The following is a 17862-nucleotide window of genomic DNA, read 5'->3' on the forward strand; positions in this document are numbered from 1 at the left end:
AGATGTTTTAACAAAAATCGGAATACCGGTTTTTTTGGGCAATATCGGCGATGGCATGCGGATTTATAAGAAATATTGTTAATGAGAGCATATTTATCCTCTTTGGTCTTGATATAAGTAAATTAGATTAATTTGTGGTCTTAAACTAATGAACCATTTTATGTGTGTTTGAACAAAGAAAAAATTGGATTTGCATATATCCGCTGCCAAACTTCATTTAATTGAACTCATATATATTAGGGTAAATTACACCCACACCCCTGAGGTATGCTTAAATGACTTTAAGGTCTCTGTGGTATCGATAATTACACTCACCCCCTTGAAACGTAGTTATAAACTCTAATGGGATAATGCATTGGATACGTTATTACAATAGAGTTCTAACGGACTATTGGTTTCAGGAAATGGTGGAGACAACAAAGAGTTATGGATGATTTAAGAAATATTGAGGGAGTCATGTCACCCCATAACTCCCCATAACTCTATGTTATCTCCACCACTAGCTAAAAGTAAAAGTCCATTAGAACCCTATCGGAATAATGTATCGAATGCATTATCCTGTTAGTGTTTCTAACTACGTTTCAGGGGGGTGAGTGTAATTATCGATACCATAGGGACCTTATAATTAATTAAGCATACCTCAGGGGTGTGAGTGTAATTTACCCTATATATTAATTAGGTGCATGTTAAAAAAGAAACTACGATTTTAATTGCAACAAAGGTCAACACTTTATCAAAGTCGCGTTTTGCAACAAGGACGGACGCCCAAATTCGCACAAGCACTCTCCCCGCGCACCACAACCCAAACCCGGAAACTCTTCGAACAGACCCGAAAGCAAAACGGGTCGAAATCACTTCTCCCCACCTCCATATATATAATAAAATCACACACAGCATAAATTACCCCCTTCGTCTCTTTCCCGGCGATCTTCCCATAATTCCTTTCTCTCTCTCTTTCTTTTTTTCCCCAATTCGATTTCAATTAATTATTTCTTCCTCCTCCTCCCATTGAAGTTTTCAGCAGCCAAAAGGTTTTCAAAGGTTTGTTGTGAGTGTGCGGCGAATTGTGGATGACCGGTTATGGCTACGGGGACGGAGAGATCGAAGACGCTTCACAATTTCACGATGCCCGGCGAGCTGCGGTGGCGGAATCAGCGCTTCCTCCGCTGTATGAAGGTCAACTCCGACGCCGATGGCCGAATCTCGCCCCTCCGCCGCTTCGCCGCCGATAAATCCTTTTCGTCCGATCAACGCCGCCGCGGCAACAATCCTGTCCAGCAGCCCCGCACCAGTAGAGACGGTGGAATTGGAAGAGGTAAGGACTCCGATTCTGATTCTCTGCATGGATCTCTCGGAGCGGGTGCCGGTCAGCCTCCGGCATCGGATGGTGGCCGGAGATTTAGCAGCGACGATAATGGTATTGCCGCCATAAGGGAGAAAGTGATGCTCGATCTCCAGACTGCGGCGGACAAAATGAAAGACGCTATTTTTAAGGATAATTTTGAGGAGAGCGAGGTTTCCGCCTCTCAGCCGTCGCCGCCGCCGCCGCCGTATCCGGCGGCGGCCTCGGTGGATGGTGTAACGAACAAGCCATGGAATTTGAGGACTAGGCGAGCTGGTTGTAGGACGCCGGCGATTAGATTCGCTACATCTGGAAACGGTGGCGCAACCGTCGCCGCCGCCGGAGAGAAGGATACCACCGCCGCGAACGGTGCAGCGATGGATGCGCCGAACTTCAATTCAGGATTTTTGCAAACTAGGGTGGGGTTAGCAGCAACAGTGGTCGACAAGTCGCCGAAGCGGCATCGCGGCGGCGATGCCGCCGCGGTGGCGGCGAACGGCGAGAAGAGGGAACGGCCAAAGTTTACCGTGGCGCTTTCGAAAAGAGACGTCGAGGAGGATTTCTTATCTATGGTCGGCCACCGGCCGCCCCGCAGACCGAAAAAGAGAGCTAAAATTGTGCAGAGACAATTGGATGTAAGTATCTGAATATTCCGATTCACCGATTTTCCGATTCCCCGTTGAATACATATTCTCATCAACGATTTATTACCAATTTCTTTAAATCAAACTTATTTCATTTAATTTGTTTCCGTTTATCGGTGATTTCGTGCAGACGCTCTTTCCAGGACTTTGGTTGACAGAAGTTACACCTGATATGTATAAAGTATCTGAATCTGCTCCTTGACAATGAAGGTGAATTTTTACATAAAATCGATAATTTTGGAATCCGATCGGAACGAAGTGCGAAAAGTTATGGTGATCAAGGATTAAGGAAAAGCTCGTTTACTCTGGATTAGTGCTAATCTTTGTGTAGTTGTCATTATAGTTGTTGATACTTAGTTTTTTTTCAAGAAAATAGAGAGTTAATTTAGTAGCATATGTTGGTAACGGTAGGGCTCGATTCTTTTTACCTTTCTTCATATGCAAATGAACACAATGCTTTATGATATCCATGTTTATTTCATGAATAACAACATATAGTGTTTGCTACGAGTTTGTTGCTTCTTAGGTAAACGAGTTTCTAAGCTATATTGATCATTTAGCATCCGTTTTTGCATTTATTCTTCGGTATTTCAAATTCCACCTAATTCAATACTTGAAAGTTCAAACTTTTGCTACCCAATTGAAGAATTTGGAGGTTTGTACAATAATTTATGTTTGGTGCCTGCTTTAGTTGAATGGTTCTTTCTTGTTTGCTGATAATTATTGCCAGGTTTCATTAATAATGAACAAGACAATAGCCGAAAAAACTATCATCAATCTTGAAAGTGAAAACATCTTCGTATCGAAACGTGATCTATCTTTCCTCGTCTTCGATGAAAATACATTTTGTTTGTTTAATGGTTTCGTACCAGAGAAATGAGATATATCTGTTCTGAAAATCAAGATTACAGGGGGCAGTGTGATGTACAGATGAAGGAGAAATACTGCCCTTTTAATTTCTCTGAGTTTTTTTTCTTGGGAAAAAAAGAGAAGAAGAAATGAAACTCTGATACAAAATGTGTTATTTTTTTTTGAAACAGGAATTTTGATGTGTTTGTGATACCCCTTATTTATCGTGAGCCCTTTGCCTTCAGCTTCGGAAGGGTGGTTATTATAGACCAAATGTCGGCCATTCATTTTCTCCACGTTTTTTTATTATACATTATTATTATAATAATAATAATTATTATTATTATTATTGTTAGGGCTAAATGCACTTTGCTTACCCTTTAAAGTATCTACTCATAAAAAAAAAAAAAATACCCTTTAAAGTATCTAACACTTATCCACTCAAAATCAAATATTTTATATTTTAAAATTAAAACATAATAAGCATAACAATCTAATAATTATTCGATCATGAAATTTGAAAAGTAACTAAAATTAAATTACTGGAAAAATAATAATAAGTAATATATATATTGTATAATAATGAATGAAAATATATTTTAAGAAATTAATGAACCAAAATAAATTTCAATACTTAAGATTACTATTATATTATTATTTATGTATTGATTTCTCAAAATTTATCGATATGAATATATTCGATTAAATGGTCCAATAACAATTAAATATTATTTATTAAATATGTATCCAAAAGTAGGAGATAATATTTTTAAATTTTAAAATATTACATTTCTCATCAGATATTTTTAGTTGCAAAATATTTTGCCTCAGTCACTGTATCCCACGTCGCCCTTCCTCTCCCTCTAATTCCCCATACAATGAGTGGAAGATTATATTTTTTTTGAATTTTGTATTTTTTCATTCCATTAACGAAGTAAATTAGTGTGAATTACTTACAACTCATCCATGAGATAAAGTGTAATTAAAAAAAAAAAAAAAAAAAATCCTTCCCTTTTAGGAATTACATCAACTCATTACAAAATAACGTTAATGTAAAAAAAGTATAAATTACAAGGGAGAAGTAATTATGAAATGATAAGGGATTTTTTTTAAAGTAGATTTATCCAATAAGTTAATTATTGTTGAATTTGACTTTGTCTAAGTTTTAGTCCACAATGCCCTTTTGTAAATGATATTTCATATTGTATTAGATTTTATTAATACATGCATCTCAATTACAATAATTACATTGCATATGGTTTTCGAATCTCAGCATTTTTCAACTTGCAACTGTATGGCTCCTACTTTGGGGTTAAATGAAAAATGGCATTCTATTTATCGAACAAAAATAAAATAATTATAGTATGTATTTATAAAAATAAGGATAAATTATGGCCACCACTGAGGTAAGGTCAAATTATGAAAATTTCCCTTATATTTTGATAATTATAACCACCCATCAACTATGAATTTTCTCACACAAGTTGACTCTTGCGGTGTTAAAATTAGTAGATTCTTCTAAATTATGTAGAACATTCTCCAGTTTGTACCCGTTTTACCTCATTCGAACTACATATTTTGAAACAAGATGCTCATAAGATGTGTCTCTTGACTTGTAAATATCATATTGAGATGCGTCAGAAACTGCATTTTTTTTGCACAAAACGAGTCTAAACTAGAGAACATTCACGGAATCTAGAAGATTATGTTGAATTTTACAATATAATGATGAACGTATAAGAAGATTCATAGTTGATGGGTGGTTGCAATTAGCCAAACATGATAAAATTTTAGTAATTTGACCTTACTTCAGGAGTTGACTGTAATTTATCCTAAAAATAATAAAGATATTCGTTAGAAAGTAAATGAAATCTATCCTCTATAATATCTTTCACATGTCAAAACAAAATCGTACTTAAAATATTTCTGACTATCTAATCAAATGATGTTCGTGGCTAAATACAATTGCCTTCGCCCACATTCAATTTGTATCGACTACTAAGCAACTCCTATATCAAAGTATCGAGCTAATTAATGTCTCTAAATGAACATTTTCTTCTTGTCGTCCCTACAATTATATACAAAAGTATCAAACAACAAATTTAAAAAAAGATACTTTACGCATCGATGCGTGGTGTAAAACTATTACTCCGCATTGGGGTGGACATTCAGATCGAATTTTAGTCAAGACTACGCATGTTGGATTCTAGACACCATAAGAAGAATTGAAGAACCAGTAACTATCCTTCTTTTAATATAAAAAGAAAAAACTAAAGACACTATGATCGGATTTTGACCCGATTCGACCCGGTCGGGTCGGGTATATTGCTATGTATCTGCAGTGGGCTAACAGTAGCCGGCCCAAATTACACGGTTATTAGGTCAAAATTTCTCCGTATATTTAAATCAATATCTGGGCCCACATCCGCTCTTATTGGCTAACCCATTGATTCTTGCGTGGAAGGAAAGTATTTTCCAGAAAAAAAAAAAAAAAAGAAAAGGAAAAACAAAATAAATCTTTAATCAGATATTCCCAATTCTGACCCTTGATTGCCAAAGCAAAAACCCAAAAACCTTTGTCCTCAAAAAGGAATCTTCAATCGTGGAATCTCCGGACTCAGTCGCGACTCGCTAGGGTTTTAAAACCAGCTTCATTCGCACACAGACACACACACACTCTAAGTAATACCAATTACATTTTTCCATTATTTGGGAAGAACATCAAAAAAAAAAAAAAAAAAAAAAAAATTGCAGAGCTAACAAGATGGCGAGTCCCGCGGATTTGTTTCTGAAGATTGGTTTGGATGAAAATACTGCAAAAAACACCGTCGCTAATAACAAGGTCACCGCTAATCTCACCGCCGTCATTCACGAGGTATGCGTGTGTTATTTTGGTGCAATTGAGTTGGGCAAATGATGCGGTTTGTGTGTTGAACTTATTGTTTTGTGCATGTGCGTTTTTGTTGAAGGTAATTGGTCACTGATGTTGGGGAATTTCAATTTACCTTGGGATAACTTTTTTCTTTTGGTGCATGCGGGTTTTTGTTGAAGAAATCGGTCACTGGTGTAGGGGAATTTCAATTTACTTTAGGATTGATTTGGTTTATGTTAATTATTAGTGTTTTGAAGTTTTTTCACTTCTGCATGTGGATTTTTATTTTGTTTTGTTTTGTTTTTGTGTCATATCTTCAATTTTAATTGACTTCCATTTTTTTTATGGGAAATTCTGGAGAATTGAAACACATGTCTTTATGGGTTGAGTGGAGGATTTACCGAGATTGAAATGTTTAAGTTAACAAAATGTGGAAAATCTAATCAAATGGTTTTTGTCTTTACTTTTTTCGGTAGATGTTTTTACTAATAATATTGTATTTGCTGATGGATATTAGCTTAATACGTAGTTCAACTTTGATTACTATATTGCAGGCAGGTGTTGCTGATGGGTGCGATCGGACAGTTGGAAATCTACTGTACACAGTAAGTTGGTACTTTTTCAGTTATGTTTAATTTCTGATAGTAGAATTTATCGGGATTCTTGTTTTTTACTTTAGAGTATCAGACAGAAGAAGTCTAGATAAGACAGTGGAATAATCCCTACAAATTATCATTAAGAATAAGAATTCTTTCCTTGAAAATGATATTTGATAATTTTGCATTGCTGATTGCTTATTTTGGGAAATATAAGCACATTTGTGCCATATGCTAGATGTACACTTCTGTTTGTTTTGTGATATGCAAATTTGAAATGGAATGCATGTGGTGCCTTTTACTTGGCAGGTTGCAACGAAATTTCCCGCAAATGCTCTTGTACATCGACCTACACTGCTTAAATATATTATTTCATCGAAGGTTTGTAGCTCCTTTCCTTCTTTGTTTTTGTGTTTTCTATATTTTGACTCCTTGAACATTACTTTTCAAACATGGTCTTTGCAATTTTTTTTTACTTCCGCTTGCACAAGAGTAGGTCCTTACTTTTTACTGGTGCAGATTAAAACTCCTGCTCAGTTGGAAGCTGCCTTTTCGTTTCTTTCCACAACTGCTTCTGACAAGTTGAACGTCGATGATTTTGAAGCTGCTTGTGGAATTGGTATGAGCAATCACTAGTGCCTTTTATACATACCAATATTGGAAATTTTGACTTAGAATTAAATTTTGGGGTATGCTGCAATCTGAAATAGATTTTTCAGCAACCAAATGTTTGCTTCGCCTTAATAGTTTCGGTAACAAATTGACCTTTTTTCCTGTCCCTCTTGGACAGCATGGTTTAATATTGACTTGTCTGTAGCCTATTCGTTGTTTCTCCTTATATAACTTCTTACCAAATGTATTCATATATTCTAATCCTATACATTGAATTTTGTCTTAAATAGGAGTTGAGATCTCTCTGGAAGATATTAAAAAGGTTGTTAATGAAATTTTTGAAGAGAGTAAAGCTGTTATTTTGGAGCAGCGGTACAGAATGAATGGTTAGTTTACTTCTGCCCATGGTGCACATAACTTGTTTTACATATAATAATTGAATAATGACTATTGGGCTGTTTTAGAATGATAATTGGTGGTTATGAAAATCCCTGTTTATGTAACACTGTGTCGTTTTCAGTTGCTCTCATTGAGTTTATGTGTTACCTGCATGTCCTGTACATTAGGTCCTGATGTCTCAGTATAATAAATAGAGAACCCATATTTTACTCGTATATATTTCCTTTCAATTCACTGTTTACGAAATTGTTTTTAGCATTTAGTTTTCCTTTGGGATATTAATCTATTGCGATCATAACATCATATATCTAATTGTGAACAAAACTAACAATCTGACGTAAGGATGTAACGGTACTTCTGATATGATATCTTATGGTTTAAATGAACATCATGTACAAGCTTCTAATGCTATCGAACTTCTGTCTGTTTTTGTTTTCTTTGTTCTGTTATGATCATGACTAGTCCTTTTTATAAACAATGTTGGATACAGTTGGCGAAATATTTGGTCAGATCAGAAAGAAACAGCCATGGGCTGATCCAAAGATTGTCAAGGTATGCCGCTTCCACTGCTCTCTTATAAGAAAACTAACACTAACATTTCATTTATTTGTTTATTAATTTCTGATTGGGACAACTTCTGGCACCAGCAAACTGTGGACGCTGAATTATATTCTCTACTTGGTGAAAGAACAGCTGCAGACAACGAAAAGCCCACAAAAAAGAAAAAAGAGAAGCCTAAACCTGAGGTGAGCCAAACCATTTTGCTGAGAAGGGTTTTTTCTTTTGAGTTTATGTGTATATGAGTAATGAGTGTTTTTCGGCATTTTTGAACCAATGGGCTTCATTCTCAGTTGAATTACTTCCAATACATTTGTTGGTCTTTCTTTTGGTTACTAGATGGCTCCAAGCAATTTATGGTGTTTGATAATTCGTTAATGAAATGTCTCTTGCAAATTAATTATATAAGCTATAGTCATATTCTCTTACTTGTGTCGGTTTGTCAGGATAAAGCTATCGTTGAAGAGGCAGCTCCAGTACCTGAAGAAGAAATCAATCCATTTTCAATATTTCCTTCACCAGAACAGAACTTGAAGGTAGCAAAATCTAAATAGCATCCTCTGCTGTTGTAAACATATTACTTTTTGGATGTACTAAGATAAAAGACACAAGGATAGGGAACTTAGAATGTCTGCTTTTATGATTTTCTGATGACTTGAGTCCTATGCGTTGCTTCACTCGGATTGCATCTCACATGTTTAAGCACTGAATTTTTCCTTTGAACTGGTACACGTTTTGAGAAAGTTGAGAAAATATTTGATGCGAGGGGTATAAACACAAGAAAACTGAGTCGAACATGTTACAATTCAACCTGTTCTGATTTTAATTGAGGTGTTTGATTGCAAACGAGTCAAATCTGAATATTTTTAATCTAATTGAACTCGAGTAAAATTCTAGTTTGACAAATTTATTTATCATTGTTTTTCGGATCGAGTTGATAGAGCTCTAAATCTTATAAATGTGTTTAAACTTGCATTGTTTTGTTGAACGAACTGAGCTGATACTATCTCGGATTGAGTATCGGATAATTTGGGTTTATTTTTTTAGCCCCATAGGGTGATGTAATTTTTGAAGTGTTCTAGGATCATCAGCAGTTAGATCTGTTGCTTATTTGCAGGTACATACAGAAATATATTTCAGTGACCGGCCTGTGCTTAGGGCTTCCAATTCAAGGGAACTACTCAATAAACATTTGAAGGTCACTGACGGAAAAGTTTTGACACGTTTTCCACCTGAACCCAATGGTTACCTGCATATAGGTCACGCAAAGGTAATTGTTTGGCGAATCTAGTATGTCAAAATTTTATATTATTTTGAATTATTGTTCCCGCTCTTGATCTTGCAAACCAACTGTGTAGGCTATGTTTGTGAACTTTGGCCTAGCAAAAGAGAGAGGTGGATGCTGCTATCTGAGGTTAGGAATGCTTCTATATGAACTTTTTCTTTGTTTTGTTTCCCCTGAAAAGATTCTATGACTCAATTTAGAGAGTGTTTGGCTAAGCTTATAAGCAGTTTGTAAGATGTTTTAAAACCTTATAAGCTATTCCAAAGTCTTCGGTAAGTTTTTTCTAAAAGATCTTAAAAATTATAAAAATAAGCTGCTTATACCTATACGGCTATACCCCACATTTTTATTTAAGATCTTAAAAACAGTAAAAATAACGTATAAGCTAATTATCGAAACACTTCAAATATTAATTCCAAAAATAAGATGTAACAACTTATCAGCTCTTAAAACAACTTATCGGATGTAAGAGCTTATTAGCTGTTTAAAATAAGCTTAGCCAGACAGGCTCTTGGCTATGTTGGTCTATATCGGAGTTTACAGAAGTACTTTTGTGTTGGTTATGCTTCTATATGACCTTGTCCTTTTGGTTTTACGATGCTGTGTGGGTTGGAAGGGCGCTTTGAATGAAAATTACTGAATTCCATTTTCTGTATTGCACGGCAACTTCATCAGAGTCAGTTATTCAGTTTATTGTATACAGATATGCTTATGAAGTCCATTTAGTAAAGATTTAGTTTGGAATATTACTGTGGTAATTATGTGCATGCTCAATATTGGGGCTGTGCTACCATGGACCCATGTCATATCTGAAAGATGTTTACGGAAGTCAAATTCCTTTACATTTTGCTGCTTTTAGTATAATCCACAACAGTTGATCTGTGATTTTATTCTTAGGTAGGTAATACCTGGTGAAGTTAAATATAATAGTGGGGTTCCTATTGCTCAACTACTAAAGAAGAGTTCTCCTTATTCCTAAAATTATTTATTTATTTTTGTTTATAGGTACGACGATACTAATCCAGAAGCGGAAAAAAAGGAATATATTGATCACATTGAAGAAATTGTTGGATGGATGGGGTGGGCACCCTTTAAGGTATGATTTCTTTCCAAATGTTTAAATTTTACTCTTTGCCATGTCGATACCATTTAAATATGTTTGGAATTTTCCAGATCACCTACACCAGTGATTATTTCCAAGAGCTCTATGACCTAGCAGTAGAACTGATACGACGAGGTCACGCTTATGTTGATCACCAGGTTTTTCCTTGGCAAACATTCGTCTCATTTACGTGTTCCGGATTCTTAACATATTTTTTTTTTATTTTACCATTCATTGAGAGCCATTCTTTAACTTATTACAAGATTAAATACAGAAAGTGGTTGCCAAAGTTGAAACATAGTATTATTAAATTTGTAGTTAAGCTGTTTTTTTTTAATTCCTTCAGTGTGATATTTAATTGTGACGAAGAATGTCTTTGTTATTTAATGCAGACACCGGATGAAATAAAGGCATACAGGGAAGAAAAGAAGAACAGTCCTTGGAGAGATAGACCAATCGAAGAATCTTTAAAGCTGTTTGATGACATGAAGCGGGGACTGGTTGAGGAAGGAAAGGCAACATTAAGAATGAAACAGGATATGCAGAGTGACAACTTCAATATGTATGACCTAATCGCTTATCGTATTAAGGTTAGTTTCTGAACATAAAATTTCCCGATTTTCAAATCTTCAAAAGAGTTTACTAATATATTTTTATTTTCCATCCATTTTGTCCAGTTCACACCTCATCCACATGCAGGCGACAAATGGTGCATCTATCCAAGTTATGATTATGCTCATTGCATTGTTGATTCTCTTGAAAACATAACTCACTCGGTATGTTATTTTGCTTGTGGAATTTTTATTTTGCTCATTGACCAACCCCCCCCCACCCCCCCCCCCCAATACCAGTGTTTTCAAGGTTCATCTGATAACATATATTCTCCTAAAAATCTGTTTTCCTCATAATAAATACTTATGATTCTTTTTTCTTTTGGTTCTAAACAGCTGTGCACACTTGAGTTTGAGACACGCCGTGCATCATACTACTGGCTATTAGATGCGCTGGGCCTTTACCAGCCTTACGTATGGGAATATTCTCGATTGAATGTCAGTAACACGATGATGTCTAAGCGTAAGGTGTGTTGAATTTTTTGTAAAGGTCAATTCTCATGTCATTTTTTTTCATCACTCAGAACCGATCCTAATATTCCTTTTCTTGGATGCTATTGCAGTTAAATATGTTGGTAACAGATAATTGGGTTGATGGTTGGGACGACCCTCGCCTCATGACCCTCGCTGGATTGCGGCGTAGAGGTGTAACTGCAACTGCCATAAACACTTTTGTTCGAGGGATTGGAATTACTAGAAGGTTTTTTTTTTTTTTTTTCCTTTTTGAATTTATTTTATTGTATTCTTACTATTGTGCGACACATTTTTTCTTGAATCTATATTAAGACAACATTAATTTCTGTGCTGCAGTGACTGTAGTCTGATACATCTAAACCGCCTAGAGTACCATATAAGAGAGGAGCTGAACAAGACATCACCCCGGACCATGGTTGTGTTAAATCCACTAAAGGTTGACTTTGCAATGTAAATTTGTATTTATGGTTAAATTTTATGGAGGCATATTTATAATATTATTTTAAAGAACGTAGTATGACATTCCATCTATCTGTGCTGTATTTTAGGTTGTAATTACAAATATGGATGCCTCTGTAATGGACCTTGATGCAAAGAAGTGGCCTGATGCTCCTGCAGATGACCCAACTTCATTTTATAAGGTGTGCTTGTGTTTTTTTTTTATTTTCAATTTTTTTAGTGTGTGTATATATATATATATATATATATATATATATATATATACATATATATATATATACATGTGTGTATATATATATATATCTATATATATATATATATATATATATATATATATATATATATATATATATATATATATATATATATATATATATATGTATGTATGTATGTATATATACATATATATATGTATATATTAGTGTAGTTGTTTGACACCACTGTTGAATATGAATTAACGTTTACGCAAATCTTTAGTTGCAAATTTTATTGTATGCAGTTGATGGTTCTGATTATAGTTGTTTGACCTTTTACCTTTGGTTGTGTAAAGGTCCCCTTCTCTAAGGTTGTGTACATCGAACAATCTGATTTTCGGATGAAAGATTCTAAAGATTACTACGGACTTGCTCCTGGGAAATCTGTCCTACTGAGGTGCCTATCACTTACTTTAGTATATCTTCCATGAATTGTTGACAAGTTTAACACGACACTGAATTTTTTGCTTCTTTCCTGATATTATATATAGGTATGCATTTCCTATTAAGTGCACAGAAGTGATATTAGGCGATGATGAAGAGACTATTCTCGAGATTCACGCTGAGTATGACCCATCGAAGAAAAGCAAACCAAAGGTAAATAAAATCATTCAGGTTTAAATTTAATTCTCGAGTTTTTTTTTTGGTATGTCTCTAACATTATTACTGTGATATCCTCTTCATCTTCAGGGGGTTCTGCACTGGGTTTCAGAATCTTCGCCAGGTGTCGATCCACTCAAAGTGGAAGTCAGATTGTTCGACAAATTATTCATTTCTGAGGTTAGAACCTTTTTCTTAATTTGCTTTTAAAAATGTTATTACATAAACTTATTTGTGTTTTGATATTTTTGCCCACCAGAATCCTTCTGAACTTGGTAAAGATTATCTTGGTGATTTAAATCCACACTCTAAAGTTGTCGTAAAAGATGCTTATGCTTCATCCTGTCTTAAGAACGCCGCAACTGGAGACGCGTTTCAGTTCGAACGACTAGGTATATTCCTTAAAACCCTGCAACTTTAATTCATTCAAACTTCATATTTCATAAATTGAAAACCCAACATTTCGAGATAGCAATATGGGTCGGATCCACTCATTTGGGTTCATTTTTGATGTGATCGGTCCATTCTGAATTCAATCCAAATCCGACCCGTGTGATTAATTACACATTCCAAAGTTAAAATGCGGTTTAAATGGTGAATTGATTCTTGTTTACAGGCTACTTTGTGGTTGATAAGGACTCTTCGCCTGAAAAGCTTGTGTTTAATCGGACTGTTACATTGCGAGATAGCTATGGAAAGGTAGGCAAGTGAAGAAGTGGGATAATTACAGATATTTTTTTTTTTTATGTTTACATACAAAACATGCTATGATTGAAAGTCTAGTCTGCTAGTGAGAGAGAATAAGACAAATGTTTTCAGATTCTTGACTTTATAATATACTATGAAGCAAATGTTGTTCACCTATGTGAATGCTTTTCGTGGCAAAGATTTATCCTGAGTGGAAGTTAAATTTTGTTGCTTGATAATAATTGCCCATCTACTTTAGGGGATTTCAGATTCAAGAATTTCAATCTTGAGTTTTGATTGATGTGGGAAAAAGCCCACTTTAGCCACTCTTTAAGGTTTATAACCTTTGCCAATGTTATAATGTTATAAAGTGGTGAGAAAATGGCATGTTTCTGGGGTCAACTATGTTTGAATGTGCTGTTTTATTGGAAGGGCAAGTAACAAGAAAAATGGTACAAGATTGGATGAATTCCTCGCTCCAGGGTTCCCATCCCCCCGCCCAATAGGTTGTTAATGGAGGAATGTAAATGCTGATGACTCAACCACCTGTTAGGGTAGCGAACCTGGGCCTAGTGCCCACAAGAAACTAACTCTCATTGGAATTGAAATTCTCGTACTGCGGCTGTCAGTACTAGATCATAGGACTTTGCACTAACTTACCACTTCCGAAATTAGTTGAGCTATACACATACTTGAGTGATATTGATACTTCCTTCACTGTCGGGGAGGCTGGAAGTTCAAATTTCTATAGACGCGTCATGCGTGTATTGTGATGACTATATCTGTAAAATGTTAGTGTTGGATCGGTCTAAATTGTAATTTGACTCGTTACTAGTCCACAATACAATCCACTCCAATAAAAAAAATGCCTAGCGACAAACTCCTATGTTCCTTTCGTTTCTGAACAAGTTCCTGGATAACAAGTCTAAAGGTTTCTTATTGATGATATATGATGGTGACGATATTGTTGATAGTGAGAATATTGATGCTAGTGACGATATCGAGCGCGACCTTGATACGGAGATGGAACTGCTTGTGTATGTATGCACTGAAGCAGAGTAGACGGCCAAAAAAAAAAAAACACTATTCTTTTCTTGATCCTAGACTTGCTCCGATAGAGGACCCCCGAATTAATATTTCTAATTGAATGAAATATATATATAGTAAACGTGGACTTATATTAGCTTTTAAATCTCAAAGCGAAATGCGATTTGATCTCTGGAATAGCGTATGATAATTGATAAATAAAAATCGGTGGATTGCTTAGTCAACTGAAAAATCATGTTTTGATCACTACCAAGTTCTTGTCAATCCATTCCAATCTGTCACCATCCACTACTCTTAATCTCTCTACTTTGTTCTAATCATAATAATTAATTTCTCTTTCTAACTTTTTTTTTATTAAATTAATTCAATTTAGTCACATGAACTAATTAATCAAGACAACAGCTAACGATTTTGTTTTTATATAAAAAAAATAGCAGATATATATATAATTAAAAAAAAAAAACAGAAGTTTATCTAATGAATACATATTTTTGGCCCTATGCAAAAAAAAAAAAAAACAAGAGCCATCTAATTATACAATCCAAACAAAATAATTAAACAAACCACTATTTACCGGCCAAAACGATCTAATTACTCACTTAATCCCTAATTAAAATTGCCATAATCCATCATCAGCAGTGTTCCAGAAAGTGCTTTCTACCAGGTCCTCCCCCAGCCAATCAATTCCATCCACGTGGCATTCCGACATGGAAATATCCTGGGAAGACTCCAGTTCTCGCATTTCGTCATAGGCCACATGGTAACAGTCATGATCTTTTTCCAATGATAATTTTTCACCATTATAATTACTAATTGGAGCGGTTAATAATTCTGAATAATTACCGTCTGAAGAATTATTATTTACCGCGTTGCTAATAATTAGTTTTGAATTTGAACCGTCCGATGAGGGCAACTTCCCTTGGTTATTATTCACAATTGATGATGATGATGAAGAATTATTAATATTAATATTATTATTATTATTATTATTATTATTATTATTATTATTATTATTATTATTATTATTATTTTGCTCAATTTTTTCGAGCAACCTCGGCATCCAATGCACGCGAATAGCTTCTAGAAACTTCTTACTGTTCGAGTCGATCTTAAGCTGTCGGGCCTGTTTTTGCACTCGTGTTCTCCAGTAATTCTTTATCTCATTATCTGTTCTTCCTGGTAAATGCTGTGCTATTTTTGACCACCTGGAATATCATCAAAAAAAAAAACTAAATGTTGTCTTAATGAAAATGGGTTTATTGCATTTAGTACCCCTGTATTATATCTAATTGCTAAAAAAACATCCCATACTATTTTATTGGCAAAAACCTCCCTATGATTCAAATTTTTTTAGCATACAAGTATACAACCCCCTAAACAAGCGTACTAATTGCTAAAAAAAATTAATTCATAGAAGATTTTGCCAATAAAATAATATAGGAGTACTAAATGAAAGAAAATCTAATGAAAATTACTAAAAAAAATGCTGTCATGAAAATGGGTTTATTGCATTTAGTACTCCTGTGTTATATCTAATTGCTGAAAAACCACCCCATGTTATTTTATTAGCAAAACGCCTCATATGATTCAATTTTTTTAGCATACAATCCCCTAAACAAGGGTACTAATTGCTAAAAAAAATTAAATCATCCGGGGATTTCTGCAAATAAAATAATACAGGAGTACTAATTGAAATAACATCTAATGAAAATTACTAATTATTTATTATTTTTTAAAAATGAAAATGACCTGTTTCCCCATTTGGAGTGAAGTTCAAGAATCAAGATTTGTTCATGAGGGGTAAGATTTCCACGTTTAATATCAGGCTTCAAATAATTCAACCACCTCAACCTGCAACTTTTCCCTGTTCTGTTAAGCCCTGCACACACAGTAGTAAATAATACAATTAAGTTTCTTGAAATCAAGAATATTTCACGCTCAAGTGTGTGTTTCTGTGTGTGAATTTTTTTTAGAGTGTTGTAATAATAAAAATTTGTTTACCTGAATATTTGGCTAAGGAATTCCAGCGGCCTTCACCGTGACAAGTTATGTACTGAATGAGAAGATTGTCTTCATCAAGTGTCCATGGACCTCTTCTTAATTCATCACTTCTTCCACTTTCATTTGAATTATTGGTGCTGGTAATATTTTTGTGAATTCTTTTGGTTTTGTTACTAATCATGATTAATTGTCAATAATTAAATGGACAAAAGATTATTTGGTAAGAGAAAGAGGAAAGAAGGGATTTTGAGTAGAGCTGAGGTTTGAGGGTCAAAGTTTGATTTTGGGAGTGTTTTGGAACAGCACAAGGGGTTTTATAGTCATTGCTAACAAAATGGTTTGCTGCATTCAAATTGTTAAAACAAATTGGTCTTATTTTATTAGCAAAAATCCATTCTTTAAAAAAAAGAAATTAGGGGATTTACTAAAAAACAGAGGCTTTTTATACGGGACTTGATAAATACATGACGCATAGGGGTGTAAATCGAATGGATCGGATCGGAATTAGCCATTTAGGAAAATTTTGATTTTTTTCGAAAGTGAAAAACTAGTTCTAATTCCATTAAAAAATATCGGGAAAAAACGGAAATCAGAATTTTGGAAATTGGGACGAAAAAACTTGTTCCAAAATTGGAAAATTTCGGATAGGAATCGGCAGAAATTGAAAATTTCGTTCCAATTTCCACCGCTAATGACGCCTTTTAGTAAATTTGGGACATTTTGATTGAATAAATTAAGACCTAGCACTAACCTCATTTTTTTTTGGTTAAAACATTATTTCGAGAATAATGCATTTTATTAATCATCAAAACACAATTTTATCAAATTTTACCATAACTCAAACTAGTGTCTACTGCATGCGCTCGTTTTTCTGGATTTGTGATATTTTTCTAGACCGATTTTTTTCACAATTTTTCTTTTGTTTTTAATTCACAAACATCACACAAAACTCTTCAGTCTAAGTAGAAACCTCTATTTCCTCAACACGAAAAAAGAGTGAAAAGTAGGAATTTTATTTTAAACACTAGAGTTTTTTTTTTTTTTTTTTTTTGTTTAATTTTATTATTATTATTATTAAATATTAGAACTATAAAGTTAAAGAGATGATAAATTGGTGGAATGAGATATACAAATTAAAATAAAAAAAATAACATGTATTTACTAAAAGTCGTCATCTATTTACCGTTTCATGTTTTATATTAATATTAATATACGAGATATTTTTAACAATTCAAAATAACATAAGAAAATTTTCCAATTAGGGAGTTTCATTCAGTAAAACTATTGTTTACCGAACCGAAATATGCGGTAAGGTTCCGTGATAACCGTATTACTGAATTTTTATTTAAAATAGTTTAAAAAAAATTGAATATTTATTTATTTTTTGTAAATTGTAGTATAAAGATAATATATTACAATTCTTTATCAGGCTGTGTGAAAATGACTTTTTGTGAGCATCTAAAAGTCTTC

The 17862-nt window shown here is 34.2% G+C and overlaps 3 protein-coding genes across 3 annotated transcripts; 2 read left to right on the forward strand and 1 right to left on the reverse strand.

Annotated features, from left to right (window-relative positions):
* The first annotated feature begins 897 nt into the window (after window positions 1–897).
* Window positions 898–2493, forward strand: LOC105954161 (uncharacterized). Its single transcript, XM_012977838.2, has 2 exons — window positions 898–1977; window positions 2117–2493. Exons 1-2 carry the CDS (start codon window positions 1081–1083, stop codon window positions 2186–2188), a joined length of 969 nt encoding a protein of 322 aa, XP_012833292.1. The 5' UTR covers window positions 898–1080; the 3' UTR covers window positions 2189–2493.
* Window positions 2494–5250: 2757 nt separating this feature from the next.
* Window positions 5251–13567, forward strand: OVA9 (glutamine-tRNA ligase, putative / glutaminyl-tRNA synthetase, putative / GlnRS). Its single transcript, XM_088826150.1, has 23 exons — window positions 5251–5710; window positions 6262–6312; window positions 6613–6684; window positions 6823–6922; window positions 7206–7301; window positions 7805–7866; window positions 7962–8060; window positions 8319–8408; window positions 8990–9142; window positions 9231–9286; window positions 10163–10253; window positions 10331–10417; window positions 10652–10849; window positions 10937–11035; window positions 11207–11338; window positions 11434–11570; window positions 11681–11780; window positions 11893–11985; window positions 12354–12454; window positions 12549–12654; window positions 12748–12837; window positions 12917–13049; window positions 13274–13567. The coding sequence occupies exons 1-23, from the start codon at window positions 5600–5602 to the stop codon at window positions 13366–13368; spliced, it is 2352 nt and encodes a 783-aa protein (XP_088682276.1). The 5' UTR covers window positions 5251–5599; the 3' UTR covers window positions 13369–13567.
* A 1340-nt stretch (window positions 13568–14907) lies between these two features.
* Window positions 14908–16694, reverse strand: LOC105954160 (uncharacterized). The gene is made up of 3 exons (XM_088826151.1): window positions 16393–16694; window positions 16141–16270; window positions 14908–15596 (listed from the first exon to the last, which is right to left on the reverse strand). Exons 1-3 carry the CDS (start codon window positions 16571–16573, stop codon window positions 15002–15004), a joined length of 906 nt encoding a protein of 301 aa, XP_088682277.1. The 5' UTR covers window positions 16574–16694; the 3' UTR covers window positions 14908–15001.
* Window positions 16695–17862: the final 1168 nt, after the last annotated feature.

The sequence above is a fragment of the Erythranthe guttata genome, chromosome 12 (assembly GCF_056151865.1).
Source record: "Erythranthe guttata isolate IM_541 chromosome 12, IM_541, whole genome shotgun sequence".
Classification (NCBI taxonomy): Eukaryota; Viridiplantae; Streptophyta; class Magnoliopsida; order Lamiales; family Phrymaceae; genus Erythranthe; species Erythranthe guttata.